This window comes from Cupressus sempervirens, chromosome 8, assembly GCF_028749045.1.
Source record: "Cupressus sempervirens isolate cs-2001-9-10 chromosome 8, ASM2874904v1, whole genome shotgun sequence".
NCBI lineage: Eukaryota > Viridiplantae > Streptophyta > Pinopsida > Cupressales > Cupressaceae > Cupressus > Cupressus sempervirens.
Genome location: NC_143125.1, coordinates 581,185,753 through 581,206,727, shown reverse-complemented (window position 1 = coordinate 581,206,727; position 20,975 = coordinate 581,185,753). Strand labels below are relative to the sequence as shown.

Here is a 20,975-nt window from a genome sequence, read left to right as displayed (position 1 = left end):
CTTTTCTTTGACTAAGAGAGAGGTAAATGTCCATATTAAAATTTAATTTATTATTTATTATTTAATTATAATCTAAGCTTAAAATAAAGCAATATATAGAAAAATAATAAATTAAATTTCCAACATTTAGTAAAAATCCTTAAAATAAAATCTAAATTTTTATTTTAGGAAAAATCCCAAATAACCACGAGAAACAATATTCATTCCAAAAAATGGTCTTTAAACCTCAAATGTATTAAGCCATGCATAAAGACATTAGGATAAGAAAAATCATAGCAAGAAGGAAAAAAGTTGTGGGGAAAAGAGCTCACCCATAAGAAAAGTTAGAAATTAAAAAATATATATACACAGTTACTAGTCTATAGGAAGACATTTGACACTTACATGAAGTGAGTTAGCTAGTAGAGTAGATAGAGAGATGATGAATTTTATAAATAAATTAATCATATATGTAAATTTTATTTTTTCATATTTATAAATATAAATATAATAACAATAACTAAGCTGATAGGCTTATATGTGGGAGCTTTGCTTCGAGTTTTTGTAAAAAAAAATCGAAAAATTGTCAACCCTTGTCTATTTTAAATTTTTTTGATATGTTTGCTCATAATAAAACCAATTAATAAATTGTCAGGTGAATTGTCTTACGATATTTCAAAATATAAAAAACATTTTAGTAGGGAAACATATATATTTATTCTCATTATTAGTTTAGTTAGTTTCTAAAGTGAACAATCTAAATGAATTAATTGAGGAGGTAAGAAGAATTGATTTAACATATTCATAAATTAAAATTTAATATAAATAAAATTTCTATCTAAATTAAATTATACTTAATATGCATCTATTATTTTTCTTCTATTATATAAAAATAATTTTCTTCCTCCAAAATCTTGTGGTTTTATCAAGGGTTGGATTTGAGATTTGTTTTAAGTATTTAAATTTATTTATTTTTCTCAAATTTAGTGGTCCTTTTCTTAATTGGTAAGATTTTCATGCATCCAAGTTTTCTTAGCATGGAAATAAAAGAGACAAATAGAATATTGGAAACACATAAACCATTTTCATGTGAGTTTTCGTAGGATATTTTGAAAATATAATTTTTTTAAATTAAGGGAACATATATATTTATTCTCATTAAATTATTTTAATTAGTTTCTAAAGTGAACAATCTAAATGAATTAATTAAGGAGGTTAGGAAAATTGTTTTAACATATACATAAATTAAAATTTAATATAAATAAAATTTCTATCTAAATTAAATTATACTTAATATGCATATATTATTTTTCTTCTGTTATATAAAAATAATTTGTTTCCTTCAAAATCTTGTGGTTTCATCAAGGGTTGGGTTTGGTATTTGTTTTAAGTATTTTACAAATTTTTCTCAAATTTGGCGGCCATTTTCTTAACTAGTAAGAGTTTTATGTATCCAAGTTTTTTTAGCATGAAAATTAAAGAGAAAAATAGAATATTGGAAACACATAAACCATTTTCATGTGAATTGTCTTAGGATATTTTGAGAAATATAAAAAATATTTTAGTAGGGGAACATATATATTTATTCTCATTATTATTTTAATTAGTTTCTAAAGTGAACAATCTAAATGAATTAATTAAGGAGGTTAGGAAAATTGCTTTAACATATTCATAAATTAAAATTTAATATAAATAAAATTTCTATCTAAATTGAATTATACTTAATATGCATATATTATTTTTCTTCTATTATACAAAAACAAATTGTTTCCTTCGAAATCTCATTATTTCATAAGGGTTGGGTTTGGCATTTGTTTAAGTATTTGACATTTTTTTCTCAAACTTGGTGGCCCTTTTCTTAGCTCGTAAGACTTTCATGCATTCAAGTTTTTTTAGCATGGAAATTAAAGACACAAATAGGATATGAGAAACACATAAACCATTTTTATGCGAATTATCTTAGGATGTTTCAAAAATATAAAAAACATTTTAGTAGGGGAACATATATATTTATTCTCATTATTATTTAAATTAGTTTCTAAAGTGAACAATCTAAATGAATTAATTGAGGAGGTTAGGAAAATTGCTTTAACATATTTATAAAGTAAAATTTAATATAAATAAAATTTCTATCTAAATTAAATTATACTTAATATGCATATATGATTTTTCTTTTGTTATATGAAAATAAATTGTTTCCTTCAAAATCTCATTATTTCATAAGGGTTAGGTTTCACATTTGTTTAAGTATTTTGCATTTTTTTCTCAAATTTGGTGGCCTTTGTCTTAGTTGGTAAGATTTTCATGTATTCAAGTATTTTTAGCATGGAGATTATAGAGACAAATAGAATATTGGAAACACATAAACCATTTTTATGTGAATTATCTTAGAATATATCAAAAACATAAAAAACATTTTAGTAGGGGAACATATATATTTATTCTCATTATTATTGTAATTAGTTTTTAAAGTGAACAATAAAATGAATTAATTGAGGAGGTTAGGAAAATTGCTTTAACATATTCATAAATTAAAATTTAATATAAATAAAATTTCTATCTAAATTGAATTATACTTATATGCATATATTATTTTTCTTCTATTATTAAAAATTTTAACAACAAATTACATACATATTTATTTCTTAAAAAAATCTTAGAATTTATTACATAAAATTTAGTAAAACTCTCCATAGAATAAACGTGAAATGAACTTAAGATTTTACAAGCTATTAGAATTTATTACCTAAAATTTAGTAGAACTCTTCATAGAATAAAAGTGTTTGAACTTAAGGTTTTACAAGCTAATTTTTAATTTTTTAATAGAAGATAAGGTTTGATGTATAATTGATTATAAAGAAGTTATTTAAATAATTAAAAAATACTTACTATTCATACTCCTTTTTTCTAATCTTATTTTTATTTCTAATATATTTACTAAACCTTTAATTCCAATAAAAATAAATTTAAAACATACATCACTAATCTACAATAATGTTTTCTCTTAGATAAAATATCTATGTAAGCTATATTGAAGTCTATCTTATTTTTCAAAATGTTAAAATTTTTTTATTTTATTTATTTTTTAACTAATTTTGTATATTTCAAAAGTTAAACATTTATATGAATATAAAATAGTTTTGATTAAGTAAAAATAGGTTTTAAAGGACCTGAAACCTTTATATAGTAATAAAAGTCTAGAGATAAATGAGAGAAGTAAACATCAGAGAAAAGCAACATAGGACAACATGAGACAAACCTCCAAAAAGAAAAACCATGAGGTCACCCAAGACAAAGTTGGAAAAGACAGCAAAAGAATAGTAAAAGAACAACAACAGACCAACTGAGAAGTCTTTATCAGGTCAACAGCCTGACTCGCCAGAATATGCATATTTTCAGCAATGACCTTCACCTTGTCCTTTTTACTCACATCCTCATTCTTCTTAGAATGAGCTTGGGTGCGTTTGCTAGGTCCTTGAATCCTCTGCCATCGGACGAGAGTCCTGCCCTTTTTCATTCTCAATCTGCTTCAAGAGGTTACCCACATTATCAGCCATTTGTTTAAATGACTTTTCCAAATTGCCTAGCTTAGCATCCTTTTTAGACACCTTCCCTTGAATACTACTAATCTCTTTATCCATCACCCTTTGTTTGGCCTCGAGCAATGGTATCTTATGCATGAGGTTTTTAACTTCTTCTGCATTCCCAATAACCTTTGAAAGTTTATCTATGTGTTGGCCCAATGCACACTCACCTCTGGCAGTTTTGTTAACTTGCTCCATTTCCTTACCCAACAACTGCATTTGTTTCTTAAGGAAGCCAATCTCCTTCAAGATTGTACCAGGGTTACCAAAAAGACCCTCAGATGACCCAAGCCCACCATCAGTATTATCTCCCAAATCTAAAGATGCCCCTGTTCCCCAACATCCTCATTATCCAAATCCCCATTCTTCATAGTTTGTAACCTCTCCTCTTGTTGCCTTAAAGATTTTCTTTTCCTTTCTAGCCGATGAGCCAGAGGCTCATAATTAGAAGGGGGAGAGGCCCGATCATCTTGAAAGCCCTTAATACCCTTTCCTTTACCTCCACTCCTCTTATTATAGTGATCTCTCACTAACTCGTCCATGAAATCTCTTTCTCGATCAGAATCACAGTCAATAGCTATCATTTTCTTCTTTTTAGAACTACAACCAGAGTCCTTTTTCAAACTCCCCATACCCCCCTTAGCTTCATCTTGGGTATCTGAATCATAACCCTTATTCGGGAGACTCCCTTTCGTATCCTAGTCTGGCCCTTTCAAACTGCCCCTGGGTTTCACAATCTTCATGGATTTTAACACATTCATTATCAGGACCATAAGAGCCTCATGGAAAACATGCTCACCATTCAGGTCTTTTTGAATAGCCCGAGTGGAAATGCTAAGAGACTGCATTAAATAAAATAGGAAATTGATCTTAACATCATGCTTAAAGTGATTTTCCAATGTGAAATGGTACCCATACAGCTTAGTAAATCTCCCATCTAAAGTTAGATATTCCATTATCACAAAAAGTACAAATCGCCATGGTCGAGAAACAAAGGTCGGGTTGAAATATGAATTACCTATTTTACCAAACGACTTTTATCCTACTCTATCTCCACAAAATCATCGATGGCCCTATCTGAGAGCTTCCTCTCCTAATAAAAGTTAATCCCGTCCATGTCTAACCCTGTGCCCTCCGCAATTACTTCTTCGATAACATCCATTCGCTGGTTACCAACCATAACAGAGCTATCCTTCCAATATTTGATAAATTGATGCATAATAGGAGGATTCTTACCTCTAAGCCTTTCCATGTACCTTGTGAAATTTTTGCGCCTTAAAATATCCCAGACCTCTGTCTTGTTCCTCCACTCCGAGTAGCTTCTGGCTCCACTATGAATATAAAATAGTTATTAATAATGTATCATGTAATTTTATGTTTAAGTTGAAATCAATCAATTTAATATTTAACAATTTAAAGTGTGCTCTATTTAAGAACATGTATCACAATGTTATAACAATTTTATTATTTGAGTACCAATAGATAAATCATTCCTATTGGCTTATTGTTGGATGTACAAAAGCATGCAACTGCTAGTTAAGAAAGTTTTAAGATGTTAAACATAAAAATTAAAGTTTTGAGATGTTTCTAAAATATAATTAGTTACAAGAAATTAACGTTAAAAGTATTTTTTCATAATATAGTACAAAATAATGACTTTTCTATATTTCTTCCTAATATTTAATTAATTACAAGAAATTAAGATTTATTAAAAAAGTAACTTTCGTATATAAATATCAATATTGCAAAAAAATTATTATTAAAAAAAATCCTTTTATTCAATTTTCAATTATATTTCTATAGTTTACTTATGTACTTAATTCAATTAAATCAAAATCATCCTTTAATATTCAATAAAATTATTATTTTGATTGTGTAATTTAAACATTGATAAATCAAATGAAATATTAACCTCATGTCCCCATGCTCCTTTAAGTGTCATTTTTGGTTAAATTGAAGTGCTCCCATGTAAATTTTTAATTCCAAGAAAGGGAAAAATTGGAATCTTTTCCTACATAAGTGGAGCAACTATTGTTTAGAAATTAAAAATACGCTATAGGAGAAAAAAAGCTAGAAGTGTATTCATAAAAACAAGTTATCTTGTTTTTTCATTGGCCTAACATTTTTCATCTATACTTTATTTAGGACAAATCATATTAATTTTTTATTCAAAAAATATATTTAAGAGTAATGCTTAAAAATAAGCAACAAATTTTGTTTTCATGGGGCCATCAGCTCCACATATTACTCCTAAAAATATTGAGTAGTTGTTGCTAGCCAAGACAAGCCTAGCAACAACATGGGAACATGTTCTAAATGAATTCATTTTAAGTTTTTTCTCTTTTTAGTAAATGATAAATGTAGACATTCAACTTATTTGTTTTTAATTAAATGCATTATAGTTTTATGTTTTAGGTATCTTTCCATTCATTTTTCCTTATTCTTCAAAATATAGGTACGCTAGAGTTATTTTACAATTATTTGCATTACCATATTATTAAGGTGTTTGACTTCCTAATGACAACAAAAATACTAATAAACATCTCATATTTGATAACTACATCTTATGATGTGAGTTGGCATGGAGGGTAATGGCGGTGAATCTAAAACGTCTTTTATATGACCTATTCTTTACACTTAAGTCAAAACCAACAAAGAATACTTTTAGAAAGAGGCAATTGAGAGTAGTCGTGGTGAATTTGAAATGCCTTTAATCTACTTTCTTCTTTGCAATTAAGTCTAAACAAATAGAGAATTCAAGGAGAAAGAGACAATTGGAGAGTAGTAGAAGTGACTTTGAAGTGCCTTCAATCTACTACCTTCTTTGCACTTTTTAAGTCTTAACAAATAGAGAAGACTATGAGAAAGATGCAATTAAGAGTAGTGGTGACGAATTTGAAAAGTTTTCAATCTATTCCCTTCTTTACACTTGAAATCGAAATAAAGAAAAAAGACCATAAAAAAAGAGACAATTGAAAACAATAGTAATATATTTGAAACACTTTCAATCAACTCCCTTCTTTACATGAACACAAACAAAAGTGAGAAAGAATGATATAAATGAAAGTGTCACATGTTTTTCAAAGAAGAATGGTTCAAAACAAACACATATAGACATTAAGGAATATCGTTTTAAGACCATCTGGTACATAGCTGGGCATCATGTGAAGAATACTCGACACCTTCAGACTACTGATAGGGCACCAATAAGCTTGTAGGGTCCCCCACCATAACATAATGGACAACACTTTTCCTTTTTGTCTTCAAGCACGTGAAGTTATTAAGAATTAAAAAACAAACCCCAATAAAATTCTTGCCTTACGGTCCACAACTTTCAATATGCGAATACTGTCACTCCACAAACATTTTGTTAATGTCGTGCACTAAGACTCATGATAACACAAACGAGCGTCCTCATAGTTACCATTACAAATTCAATCTGTCCGTGTTTACCCAAAAAACATTTGAAAGTTATCAATTCAAAAGTTTACTCCCACTAGCACGCAATGGCAGCTTTTTCAACTGAATTCGTTCAAAGGAATCACCACAATTTCTTCGATTCGTAGCTGTTACGTCTCTATTCAACGCACGCTATACTAGTTATGAGAATTTGCCTCGTAAAATTACTAAAATTGTTATAAAAGTTGGATAAAATTCAATGACAGAATTAGCGCCTGAGAAATTTGTAGATAGTTGTTATGGATTGGATTAAGAGAGACGTTTGGGACGATTATTTCAACATCATGCCAAAATATACTGAATTCTTCACGAGTGCTCATGCAACAATGTTATAAATAGAATTTGTAGTTATATTGAGATCGATGTTTCAGCTCCGCATTTATAGATTTGTATTTATTCAGGCGGGAAGATGCTTAAAGCCCGCATGGTAACAATTGTTTGTATAAGGAAACATAAAACAAAGATAAGAAGATTTCATGCTGCCGAAATTTTCTTCTAAATTCTTGTGTATACAGCTAATTATTGTGTACCAGCAGGCCCAATTGATCTGTTGGTGTGAACAAAAGTTCACAAAGATTGGATTCTGAGTTCTGATTTTTTGTGGAAAATTTACATTTTTTTGACAACAAATTGATCCAAAGCAAAATGGGTGCTTTGGGAAATTCTGAGTCAGTAAAGAATGTGGCTCATTTTATATCTGTTAAGATGCTAGTAGCAATATATATTATTGCTGTTACTGCAATAATGGTCGATGCGGTCAGGGGGTCTAGAAGAACTAGAAGAACAAAGACCTCTTCAGCTGATGAGCTTGTGGTGAATTTGACTCTGGTGGAGAGAGCAGCAGACATTGGAGCATGTAAGTCCCAAAACATCAAGGCGTCTTTTGCACTAGATTTATGTAATGAGATGATCAACATACTCTTTGAAACGCTTCAGATATTCCGTTTGATTGTTTACCGATAACAATTAGCTCTTTTTGGATAGAGTTCAATTATTAAAGCCTGGGACAATATATGACTAGAAGATTCTATTGCATATACTGGTTCAATCTCAATGACAGATAGTTTAAGTATTCAGTAGTAAGCAAACTTTGATATGCGAAAAAAAGTCCCATTTTGAATCTGAAACGTTTTAGAGCTCAGTACGAATCGTATTAGAGATGAAGGATAATAGCAGGGGCAAAATATTTCAATAAAGCATGAGTTCATGCTTTTACCAAGAACAAAGTCTACATGTTTTCACATGATAATCTAATATCTATGAATGGTATAAGATTTCTACAATCTATAATTTAAATTTGATACTGTTTCTGGATATAATTGTGTTTTAGTATTTCATCAATATTTCAAATCACATAGTCATCAGAATGTAAATTCCTCATAATAGATTATATATATCTAGAAACAATATCAAATTTAATTCTAATTTCTATCAGATGGTGAGACAGAGTGGCTATCATCTCTTTATGGTTCTCATAATCTGCTGCCTAATCGGCATTTTTTTTTTCACTTCCTTTTTCTCTCTTTTGATTTGGGATTTCATTTTGCCTGACGGGTTTCTGCTTTCATAATTCATTCGCCTTATCATTTGTGAGTATTTGTATTTTACCAGAAAAAGACATTGATAATCTAATATCTATCAATGGTATAAGATTTCTACTATGAACTTAGCTCTGAAGCATTTGAATGGCTCATAAATTGAACAAAATGTAGAAAATTGTTTCTTATGAATAATGTGTTGACAACATTATGTTAAATTTTTGGTCCTGGTCTTTATAGATTTGCACGATCTATCTTACTTGTCTTACTATCGTGCTGAAGGAATTGCATTGTAACAGAAACGATATTGCCTCATGTAAATTGCATTTTTATCAGGGATCTGAGGCAATTGAGAATCGTTCGTAGAATGAAAAAGGCACAATGATTTCTTGTCACAAATGTTTCCACATCATTCTTTTTTTCTCTAACATAATTATTGTTGCAATGCAGTTTGTCTAGATGGCAGTTTGCCAGCCTACCGTTTCCACAGAGGGTATGGTTCAGGAGCAAACAATTGGCTCCTACAATTTGAGGTAATGCCAAAGTTCATACTCTGTCAACTAGTTTTCAGGTCCACTATGCGTGCACGCTTTTCCTAGACCAAGCACAATCTTTACTTATCCCACAGCGGTTTTTTTTTTGGGCTTTCTTCCATGATAGATCAAACATAATGCTATCATTTATGGTTGAATCTTTTATACGTACTTCCTTACATTAACCTGTCCGAAAATTTGCAGCATTTATTGTTTTCTCACCTAATATTGAATATTATTAAGATGGTTTTTTCTGAAATTGCTTTAAATGTACATATGATAACTCGTACTGAAATTTTTAATGTTTATTCTGGTGGGTAGGTTATGTTATAACACTGGTAGTAAATGTTCATATAGATCATAGAAGAAGAGATTTCAATGTTCATATAAAATTATATTTTGATTTTTGAGCCATGCTAAAGTAAACATGCCTGAAAACAGGGCGGAGGATGGTGTAATGACAGCGAATCTTGCACTGCTCGGAAAACAACTCACAGGGGTTCATCAAATTACATGCCCAAGTATGCAGTGTTTTCGGGCATTTTAAGCAATAAACCTCACGAAAATCCGGGTATGGCGTATTCTTTATCAAACGAAATTTGTGATTTCACTGACATTTGAAATCTGTTGTTTCTTTCAAGTAGATAAGAGCAATTTGTATTTTGTGTAGCAGCGGTATACCATATTTAATCCGATCCTCTCAGAATAGTAGGATTGATTCAACAAATCTAGGGTTCCGTATCTCGATTTAGTGCTTCAAGATCTTTGGTCCCGTAAGAATGTACGCAATGGGCTTGTTGCTCAATTTGTTTCGAAAGTTGCAAGGGTTTACAAGATTTAAAGTTCTTTTGCATCTTCTGGAGATTCTGATATGTTCACATACACTCTTACATGCATTGTGAATTTCCGCGAGAGGGTTTGCTACAGTTCTATCAGTCGACCTTAAACTCAAGAAGTGATGACTTTCTCGCTTCCTCAAATCAGTGGTATCTGTGGGTCAGAGTCTCTATGGTCCCGGAATAAGGATCCCACACAAGTTAATAACAACCAAGCTCTGTTTATATTATGGCGACAGATTCAGGTAATCAACAATGCATTGGGTCTTCTTTTTAGAGACATAAGTAGCTAACAAACCATATATTTTGTTCCAAAGGACTTAATCGAAAACATCGTTTTAATTCAACCAAACGCAGGAATAGGATTCTAGTGCTCAAGATATGGAGTAACTTTGGACGTATATTTTTTATATCTTTCATAATGGGTGAAGGGAGGATATATGAAGTCCAGAGTAGATATAATCTAAGTCACAAGGTTCGAATTCGAATTCGAGTTCATCATTCATAAAATTCATATGAAATTTGGCAAGGGTAAAAATTTAGAAAAGATTCGACATTAATTTAACTTATATAAATTTATTTATTTTTAAATATAAGTAATATATCCACAAAATTGTCAAAATAGTTAGACATTGCTGAATAATTAAACTAAATAACTCAATATTATATCAAAATAAAATAATCTTATTATAAATAACTATATTACATTAAATATCATAAAATTCGGATGAAGTTTAGAAAGGATAAAAATTCGCTGAAGTTCGAACTTCATGGATGAAATTCGGCGAATCCTGTGACTTAGGATATAATAGTAGCATCTGAGAAGGTCACCTTATGGAGGAAAGCAGAGGATTCCCAAGTTTATCTGCACAAAATCCGATGAAAAACACATATCGACTTTAATTTCGAGGATTTGGGTGATGTTATTGTCACAATATATTCCAAGAGAAGATTCCAGTTCTAGCTGGTTTCCATGGAAGGGCGACTAGTTTATCTGATACTCTTCATGGCAAGTGAGCTTAGGAAACTGATTTTCAGAAATGATTCTGTTGTATCCTTTGATTCTAAGTTCAAGCCTGTGTTGCGTTCTCCTAGAGAGTAAAAATTAATGAAGGACATTCATGTTCTGCATCTGTTTGCATTTTATAAGAATGGAGGTAACGTATAAATCAATTGACCGGGCCTGTAAGAAACCATATAATCTACCGTTAACAAGTTACCTGTACTCGAAATTGAAAGAAAATTAAAGATTATGTTGATACTTGGTGAACAGTTGCCCATGGGGCATCTCTGAGACTGCTTGTCATTTTATGAAGAAAATATTAGCAAATTCATTTCAACATTCATTCAATATTTGGCAAATAATGGACATTCCTTGGGCAAAAGTATTTGCATTTAATAATGGACCATGGTACAAAGAATATAGAGGTCAAATTTAACCCAAAAATCTTAAAAAGTTCAATTGTGAACTCATGTAGTGACATATGCTGGTTGAAAGCAGTCACTGTTGAAAATTGTAGAATCAGTTGATTTTTACAGATTATTTCCCATAGAAACTGGAAGTAAGGTCCCTGTCTAAAGATATTGATCTTCAAAATTGAACAACTCGGATTAATTCAGTTGGATTGCATCAGATGCACCAAGAGAGCGGAATTCCTTACTGAAGAGAGTGCTCACCCTTAGGTAAATCTAGTACAGCTGTTTATTTTCCACTTGTTTGGGCATGTGTTTCTGCATTAGTCATTCAGAACCAATTGGTTTTTGAAAGTAACAGAACTTGTTTTCTTATTTACTGCAGAGTATCCTGCCTAACTTTGATACTTGCCCTGAATCTTTTATTCACACTCTCAATAACTGTCTCATATTTTAAAACATTTGTTTCTAAATTTGCATTTTTTCAACTATAACTCAGTTTGCCTCATAGGAAGCACTTCCATTCTTGGTACAAACATCACGATAGGGTACCCGTGGTGCAAGCTATATGAACTTTCTGTTACCAGAAAAAAACTACAGACATTATAGTCCTGACCACCGTACATGGTGAATCTGTAACTTGTTAGGAATTTAAATTGGCATAAAACAACTGAAGCAACTCTTTGGTATGAGATGCCCAATGCCCGGTCAAATTCTCATTCAAGTTGGTTCTTGTCTGTCCAAAGTTACCACGTAACGACTGAATTTTTCAAGTTAAAACGGATGTGTATTACATAATTTTACTATATTGCACTATCGGATGGAGGGAGAATTTAAAGTGATCACTAGTTATAATTTCCTGTCATTATTTGAAAAAAAAATAGTTTATCCTTCAACTGGAATGAAATAGATAACAACTTCCTTTCCACTATCTGATAATTTAGATTTCAAGAAGTGCAAGGTGAGAGCATGCAGTGTTAGGAATACAAAGTAACTAAAAATAACTGTTGAAATGAAAGCAAGAGGGGGCAAGCCAGCCAAACCACTTATTCAGGGGGATGCATATACAATATGGAAATAAAATTACATCTTTCACTTGCTCAATGGTGAGCAAAGGGCACATCTACTGATTCAGCAGGAGAGCTTATGCAAACTGAAAGTAGATATCGACTCGGGAACATCCACTTGCATTGGAAAAAAATTTACAGATGGAAATGAAATGAAAGCTCCTTCCACTTGTGTAGTTGTAGGGGATTACAATGGAAACCACTTATCCAATTGGGGTAGGTATTAACAAATAATTAGGGAAAATCATTGATTATATACCATCCAGTGTTTACAATTTTAGGTCAACATAAACATGCCAAAAACAATGATATATCTGAGGTCATAAATAACTTATAAAGTAACAGTGCTGATATGCGAAAATAATTGTTGAAACATGAAACACTACCAAGGAACCCAGTAATCAATAACAAAGCTCACAGCTTGTAAAGAGCAACAATATACCTCGAAGGCAATTTAGGAAATTGCTGGTACAGGCATGCAATACTGAATAGTATATCGGCATTGTTGTCATTGTTGTCAAAGGGTGATGGGGTTGTCATTGATGTTATGCTATTCCAAAATAATCTATCAGTGATGTCATGGATGAATTTTGCTGCAGATTAATGGAAATATTATCATTAATGTCAAATGTATAGAGGGCATTTTAATAGAAGTCCAAAGGCCACTATATCACTATTCATGGCTGACTTTATCTGTGATATGGCAACAATGAAAGATTTCAAAATGATATTATAAAGTCTGACTTCAGCTCCATAAATGGAAGTACTCAAGTTTATGTTTGATCGCTGCGATCTCTATAATTAATCATGTATTCAAAACTTTATGATTAATAATTCAAGATGGCCTTGGACTTATTCATGATAAAGGCTGACTTGAAATAGAGATAAAAACATATAAAAAATACAGTTTAATTGCTATTGTGAAGACCAACCATATCAGAAGCTATTGAAGAAATGGCTGACTATGCCAGGGAGCCAATTACATGTATGAAATTAAAAGGGCATATAAATATGATTTGGAATGTCCCAAGCATAGTTTGCAAATTCTGTTAGTACCCTCCAAGTAGCTGAGTACTCTCTGGTCTTTTGTTAAGTGAGTTTTCACAAGTTAAACTCTCATGTTTTTATAGATAAAAAAACCTTGGGTAAAAATGTTGATGTGGGTGAAATGTTGGTTAAAATGCCTTTTTCACATGTTGCTTTTGCTATAAATACATGCATTTTCTTTTTTGAGATGTCAATCTTTAATTTAATATATTTTATAATTGAATTTTACAAAAATGCTTTTTAAGGGATTTTAATTTTTGGTACTTTCTAAGTTGTCAAGTTGAAAAGTTCGGGCTTGGCGAGTACTCTCTGAGTCGAAGTCTGCAAACTATAGTCCCAAGTATTGAAAACATAAAAATGCAGAAACAACACAGAATTGAGAGCACAAGTGAGAGACCAATAATGATTTTTAAAGAGATGCACAATCAGAGATAATGATACAATGCTACTGATAAGTCTTTGAACGATGATGTATACTATCCGTGTCTGAAGGCATAGATACATCATGTCAATATCATCTCAGTTGTATATATATGGAGTATCAGATGCGCTTACGGATGGTTGCTGCTGAGTATGCACATTTTCGCCAATGTTATGATTGATAAGTATTTCTGCCTCTATCTAAAATGGCAATGCTTGAATATAGAGGATAACATGATATCTGATTATGTCGGATATAAAGTGAATACAATATCACTACTGGGTCTGAGTATCTAAATGGGATGATGTCGTAAATACCTGTGATCCAAGGCAGTCGCTCAATCTGTAATACTGCTCAATATCTGATCCCAACTGTGGTCAAATACTGCTTGGATGATAATGTCTGTCGAATGTATCCATGCATTGTAGTCTCGGCTAGATGAATGAATGGCAAAAAATGATGTAGACCTGAAGGTTGCAAACAATTATTATATGAATGTTAAAAGTGAAGTATTGTTGCTAGCAACAGATTGAGTGCTGACAATGATGCTATATCACGTGAAAACTCAGAATTGGATCCAGAAGTTTATTAATCAGTGTGATCACTTCTCAAGTCGCCTTGCCAAGACAGATCAAGATCAGATGTTACCGCGCAAAGTTTGGAATCGCTAACGATGTGGAAGTTTGATATCTCTATTTTGAATGCATCACTAGATAGATTCCTTCACTATGCAAATAGTACAGACTGGACGCTTTGCGATTCCTTGGTAGGAAGTCGCAATGATTTGAGTGTTGGAACTTGAAATGATTTTGTTCTCCAAGGTATCACTGTTGGTCTAAGTTGTTGGTTCGGGTTCGGGTTTGAGACTTGTTCAATTTTTCTGGGTTGGGTTCGGATTCGTTTTGGGTTTGTCCATACAAAAAATATATGTTTATTTTCATTATTTATATGCAGAAAACTACCTCATCATCTTCTTCCAAGAGTTGCACAAACACACCAAGCAACCTCTCTCACATAAGGACAAGGGCAAGCAACCACTCCAAAAGAATCCAACTATGGATGGGCTCACACATTAGGAGCATAGAAGGAAACTTTGTTACACATGCAAGGAGCCTTGGGAACCGGTTTACTCTAGCATTGGCAAGAAATCCATTACATTGAGGTGGCATTTGATAGTGAGGAAGAAGGCAAGCAACTAGAGGAGCAATTAGAAGAGAATATCCATGCAGAGAAGATTGTGACACTTGTGAATGAAGAGAAGAGGCACCATTGTTGTGCTTTCAAAGACTCCTTGATTCAATGTATTTCAAGTATGTGGAATGCATTAGTTGCAACAAGCCATAGTCATGCTTGATAGTTGAGATGCTGTCAATTCATCAATTCATCTCTAGTCACCAAGAGGGGCTTGCACACAGTAGAGCATGAAGGTTTCAAAATCAAGGTGGTATGAGGGTCATTGTTACCATGTAAACCTTTGGTTCCATAGTTGAGCATCACGGTGGGCAACTATACTGTATTAGATGACTTTTGTGTGGTTGATTTAGATGATATAGATGTCATATTAGGTACTCAATAGATGAAGACCCTCTACAAATACATAGAGCTTCAAGAGGATGGAGTCCTCATACATGGTGGATGGAAAGGAGGTGGTGTTGTGGGGAATGTCTAATGGATGTCCTAGGGATATTTTGTTAAAATGCATAAAGGTAATTTTTTGAGGTCATTTGGGCAGCAAAATATTTGGTTTCACCAAAGCCATCGAGTGGAAAGAAAGCATACTATCATGATGATGAGATTCAGATAGTATTGGGCAACCATAATTTGGTATTATGATATTTCTCTAGGGATACCCCAACATAGGGGCTTTGAGCACACAGTTTAGTTGGAGGGAGCCAAACCAATCATCACAACTCCCTTTTACCATCCCAAGAAGTTCTAGGAGGAGATACAAAAGACAATCCAAGAGCTTCTTGACAAGGGATACATTAGGCCTATCTCGAGTCCCTTTGCATCTATGATGATCTTGGTGAAGAAGGATGGTACTTACGAGATGTGCATAGACTACCAAACATTAAATAAGAAGTCGATAAAGAATACAAACCCCATTCTAAGGATTGATGAGCTACTGGATGAGCTTCTTAGAGAAATCCACTTCTCTATAATTGATCTCCATTTCCCATGTGCCGCTAAATTTGTGTGAGGGAGCAAGATGTGCACAAGACAACCATCCATTACCACCATAGACAATGATTTTTTTCTTGCTCATGTCTTTTGGATTGACCAATACACCTAGCATGTTCTAGTCTCGCATGAACCACATTTTCAACAAGCAGTTGCAATATTTTCTATTGGTTTTCTTTGATGATATACTCAAGACTTGAAAACATTTAAGGCATTTGGACCAGGTAAGGGGGATCCTGAAGTCATAGTCATTCTTTGCAAAGAGGTTTAAAAGCATATTTGGAATGAGAGATCCTATATTTGGGTCACATCATTAGCGTGTGATTGGCCCACACCTAGGACACACACAAAGTTATGTGGATTCTTTGGACTATGTAGCTACTCCAGGAAGTTCTTGAAGAGGTTTCCATGGCTTGGAGCACCAACAACAGATCTTAGGTATAAGGGAGCTTTTCATTGGGATGAGGAGGCATAGCTAGCCTTTGATAGATTAAAAGTGGCCATGAGTTTATGCCCAATTCTAGCATTGACGAATTTCTCTTGACCTTCCCTCGATTGTGATGCATCCAAGGAAGGTATTAGAGTAGTTTTGATGCATGACTCTCATCACATTGCTTTTGAGAGTCCGAAGCTCATAGGTTCTGAGCATTTGTTCTCAATCTATGATAAGGAGATGTTTTCCATCATTCATGTGCTTGCCAAGCGCAAACAATACCTGGTTGGAGTGAGATTTGAGGTGAGGAATGACCGCAACAATTTGTGATATTTCTTGGAATAGAAGGACCTAAAGGAAAGGCAACAAAAGTGGGTGAGAAAGAATCAATCATACGAATTTGAAATTGAGTATGTAAGAAAAGATGAAAGTGTTGGTTGATGCATTATCCAAAGGACCCATATGGTCATTATCTCATATTTCAATAGAGTGGAGGGTTCATTTGTTGGAGTGCTCCAAGCACACTTTTGCTTGGCAGTTGATTGATGGTCAGGTTCAAAATGATATGTACAATGTGATGAATGATGTTATCTACTACAAGGATAGGATCGTCTTGGTGCCATAATCAAAGATGAAGGAGAAGATCTGAGGGAGATTCATGATTCACCTTTAGCAGGACACCCAAGGTACTTCAAGATTGTGAGGAATAACCATAGACATAAATAACAATTACATGCAAATATTACCAATATCAGAAAATAAAAAATCGCACAGAAGAGAACACAAGACACAAAGATTTAACGTGGTTCACGCAATCTTTGGGCTGTGTCCACCAAACGACGAGTTCAATATTATTATTATCGAGCGATTACAACTTGATTACAATCCGTAATCCCTTATAGCTCAATATCGTCGCAAGAAGCAATTTTCGCATCATGCCTTTTTCAAATACCTAACCCTAAGCTATTTTATACAAGCACTTTTGCCCCAAAAATGTTTTTGCCCTGAACCCCGCTGGGGAATTATGGAGTATGTAACAGTACTTCCTTGATTAGTCACCACAAACTAACAATCTCCCACTTGGGGATTGATCAAGCTCCACATTAGACAACAATCTCTCACTTGGAGACTGATCCTATAGCAATGTAGCTACTCCACGAGGCTCCCACTGGATCACACCACCCTGGACTCAACCATACCTTTATTTTGTTCACTCATGTAATGGTCCCCATCTTTTGGGCCCTCAATGGAGTTCTTAGCCTTTCATTCTCCGAAGGCTAAGTGGAGGAATAAGGAGAAATAAATTAAATTAAAGTCAATAAATAAACAAATCTAAAGGTGACTTTATATGTAATTAATTTATCTTTCTAGAAGCACAACTAATTATTGTATTGGAAAGGGGGAATGTAATGTTCCCTTTTTAGCATTTATAGCATGATGTTGTTGTTAGCCTATTTTCCCAAGGTCCGGTAGGCTAACTAGGACATTAAAGGGACTTAGAGGCCATTTGGCCTAGATAGTTTCAGCTACAGGTCTTTCTATGGGGTTTTGAGGCAACTTTGGGCATACTTACTATAAATAGTAAGTCATCTTGGATATGGTCGGACATCTAGTGGCAGCGGTATGTCGATGGTAATTGTTTAAAATTGACAAGAAGACTTGTTTATCATTGATAAGATTTGTTATGCATTGATAAAACTATTTTATAAAGTTAAATTTAAATATTTAACTTTATTTATGCATAGACTATAGTTTGTGGGAAATATTTAAATTAAAAGAGTCCCCTTTATTTTATAACACATTGGAGACATAAGTTACATAAAGGGAGTGATGTTTTATCCCAAATGGGGAAAACGAAGGATTGAGCTCTTGTGAGAACACTATAAAAGAAAGGGAAGAGCTTCTTTTTAGCATGCTTGGAAATATAAAAGAAATTGGGAAATTTTCTGGAAATTATGTCTCAATAGTTTGAAGGACGAAATCCCCTCAAGCTGGAAATCTTGACGCTATTGAAAGATTTGGTCTTGAGATTTAACATGGTAGCAGTCTAAAAAAGCAGATACGGAAAAGCAGTTCGAAAAAGCGGAACCGAAAAAGAAGGCTGAAAAAGCAGTCCGAAAAAGCGGAACCGAAAAAGCAGGCTGAAAAAGCAGTCCGTAAAAGCACTTCAAAAAGAAGATCCGAAAAAGCAGTTCGAAAAAGCAAATCGGAAAAGCAAAGCAGAAGGGGCAACATTGAAGGAAATTATTACAGCCATCTACAACCAGGTTCCCTTGTTAGTATTGTTTTTAGGGTATTATAAGTTTCAGCTGTAAGTGTGCATTATACCAGCATTATCATTTTGTAATCCATGTAAATGCCAAAAGTCTTGGCCATATTTCATGAGCATTGTATTTGAAATTTCATTGCAATTAAGAAGATAATAGTTGCTGGTGTCATTTAAGCAATTCAATATCATTATTTATTAGCTAGTTAGTTTGCATACCAATTGTTTGTAAAAATGCCAGTTGGCTGTAGGTATTCATTTCTCATGCTTAGATCATATATATGCACTGAATATTGTCAAAATTAGTAGCACACTCATGTTAGGTCATTGTGTAGTCCATTTGGAGTCTTCTAGCACAAGATTCTCATTGATGCAAATTGAAGAAAGAGTCATTTAAAGCCAGCTAAAATACTATATCAGTCATACGTCCCTTGCATGTGAATTGTTTGATGAAATTCCTTGAGCTTTCATCAGCATTTTTGAGAGCAGATTTGAGGAGGGTCATTACAGTGGTATAAGAGCAGTTTCTTGCCAGCCTGATTGGGTTATTTCAGATTGAATTCAATTATCAGTATGGCTTTAACAGGAGACAAGGATTTGGAAGAAAGAATGCACAATGTAAAGAAGAAATTAGATTGTCCATTTTAGCAAACAGAGGACCTTCTAAGAACTTTGGAGGAGGTGGAAACTTATTTAGGCAAGTTTGATCAGTCAAGACCTGATGCTATGCAAACAACTTTATCTCCAGCATTTGGTTCGTTGGTTAAGCCCCGATTATTGAGACATCATGATTAGGTAATAAGACTTACAACTCTCTCTTGCATTAGTGAAATCATGAGGATAATAGCTAGCCTTGATTCTTATGACGATCAGATTATTAAAGAGGTACTTCATGCCATGGTAAAAAGCTTTGAAAAGTTGGACAACATTCGGGACCCTTATTTCACAAAGAGGGCAAGATTACTTGAAGTATTTGCAAGGTGTAGATTTGAAAATATTATGCTGGCAGTTGGTTGTATTAGTGACATTCGCAGGATGTTTAATACATTTTGGAATATTATGGACGAGTTTCATCCCAGCAGAGTATTGGCATCGATGCACTCCATCATGTTCACAATCTTGTTTGAGGGGGAGGATGAAATTTCTAAACTTTTGGCAGAAGACTTATGGTATGTTTGGACAAAAGAGAGGAATTTGTCACCTATGGCATGTACGTGGTTAAAGAGCCTGATTGATAGGCCTAAGGATCGTACCTTCCCTATGACAGGTAGAAACTTGTATGAGGAGTTTAACAGACATGCGGATTCGATACAGGGAGACATTAGCACATCTTTAGGTAATGGTTTATCTGCATCATCTTCACAGGCAGAAGGGGTTACAGATGTTGTGCAGGTTGAACCAGTTGCATCAGAAGGTGATATCACAGACACACCAGATTGCGTGATTGACACAGATAGTGATTCCAGTACAGTTGGGCTGGATGAAGTTACTGCAGTTGAGGATACTGTCATGTTTGAGGATAGTACAGTTGATCAAAAAGTGAGCATTCATGACTTTGTTGAGAAAGAGTACCAGGTACAGTTAGATGCTTCGTCACATGAGGTTGAGGCTGGTAGAACTTAGCATGATTTTTCCAGCCAGCTGAAGGTGAGCAAAGACAGTATTGTGACTTCATTATCTCATCATGACAGGATGCGAAATATGATAGAGGATCACATTCGGATGATTCAGTTACAGGGTAGACATAAGGGAGTTCAGGCAAAGTCTTCTTGTGTTGACTTATAGGCGATTAGGGAAGGAATGGGAACAATGAAGTTGAGTTATTTACATCTTCTATCAAATCGTGACCATCTTCTTAGCCTTGTCGGAGACTATTCAGATGCCTTGAGGAGAAAGGAGGAGGAAGTTGACAAGCTTTCTCGTGAGCTTGAGGACACTCGAGCTTCTTTAGTGAATACTCCATTGGCATTACAGGACTGGGAGAGACATAGGGATAAGCATGGCATGGAGTTGAGTTTAGTTTTGTCTTGCACTCGTGATACTCAGCTTTCTGCGGCAGGCAGATCATATGTGGTCGTTGATAATGTTGCAAGTTCATCTTGCATTCACATCCAGGATTCAGGGACAATGTCAGACAGGTATGTGGAGTTAGTTGGTATTGGTCATATTGAGGAGTTTGCTTGAGTTACCAGCTGATTCTAGTTTACGGATATGGACT

The 20,975-nt window shown here is 33.6% G+C and overlaps 1 protein-coding gene across 2 annotated transcripts in view; it reads left to right on the top strand.

The window, feature by feature from the left end:
* Window positions 1–7,125: 7,125 nt before the first annotated feature.
* Window positions 7,126–20,975, top strand: part of LOC149543757 (pectin acetylesterase 12-like) — a 125,745-nt gene continuing 111,895 nt past the window's right edge. The window contains exons 1-3 of one of the 2 annotated variants that reach the window (XM_089798451.1): window positions 7,126–7,878; window positions 9,011–9,093; window positions 9,535–9,664. In XM_089798451.1, the coding sequence (XP_089654577.1) occupies window positions 7,668–7,878; window positions 9,011–9,093; window positions 9,535–9,664 (424 nt within the window). In that variant the 5' untranslated portion in view covers window positions 7,126–7,667. The remainder of the gene's footprint in view (window positions 7,879–9,010; window positions 9,094–9,534; window positions 9,665–20,975) is intronic. The other variant, XM_089798452.1, reaches the window with a different exon arrangement.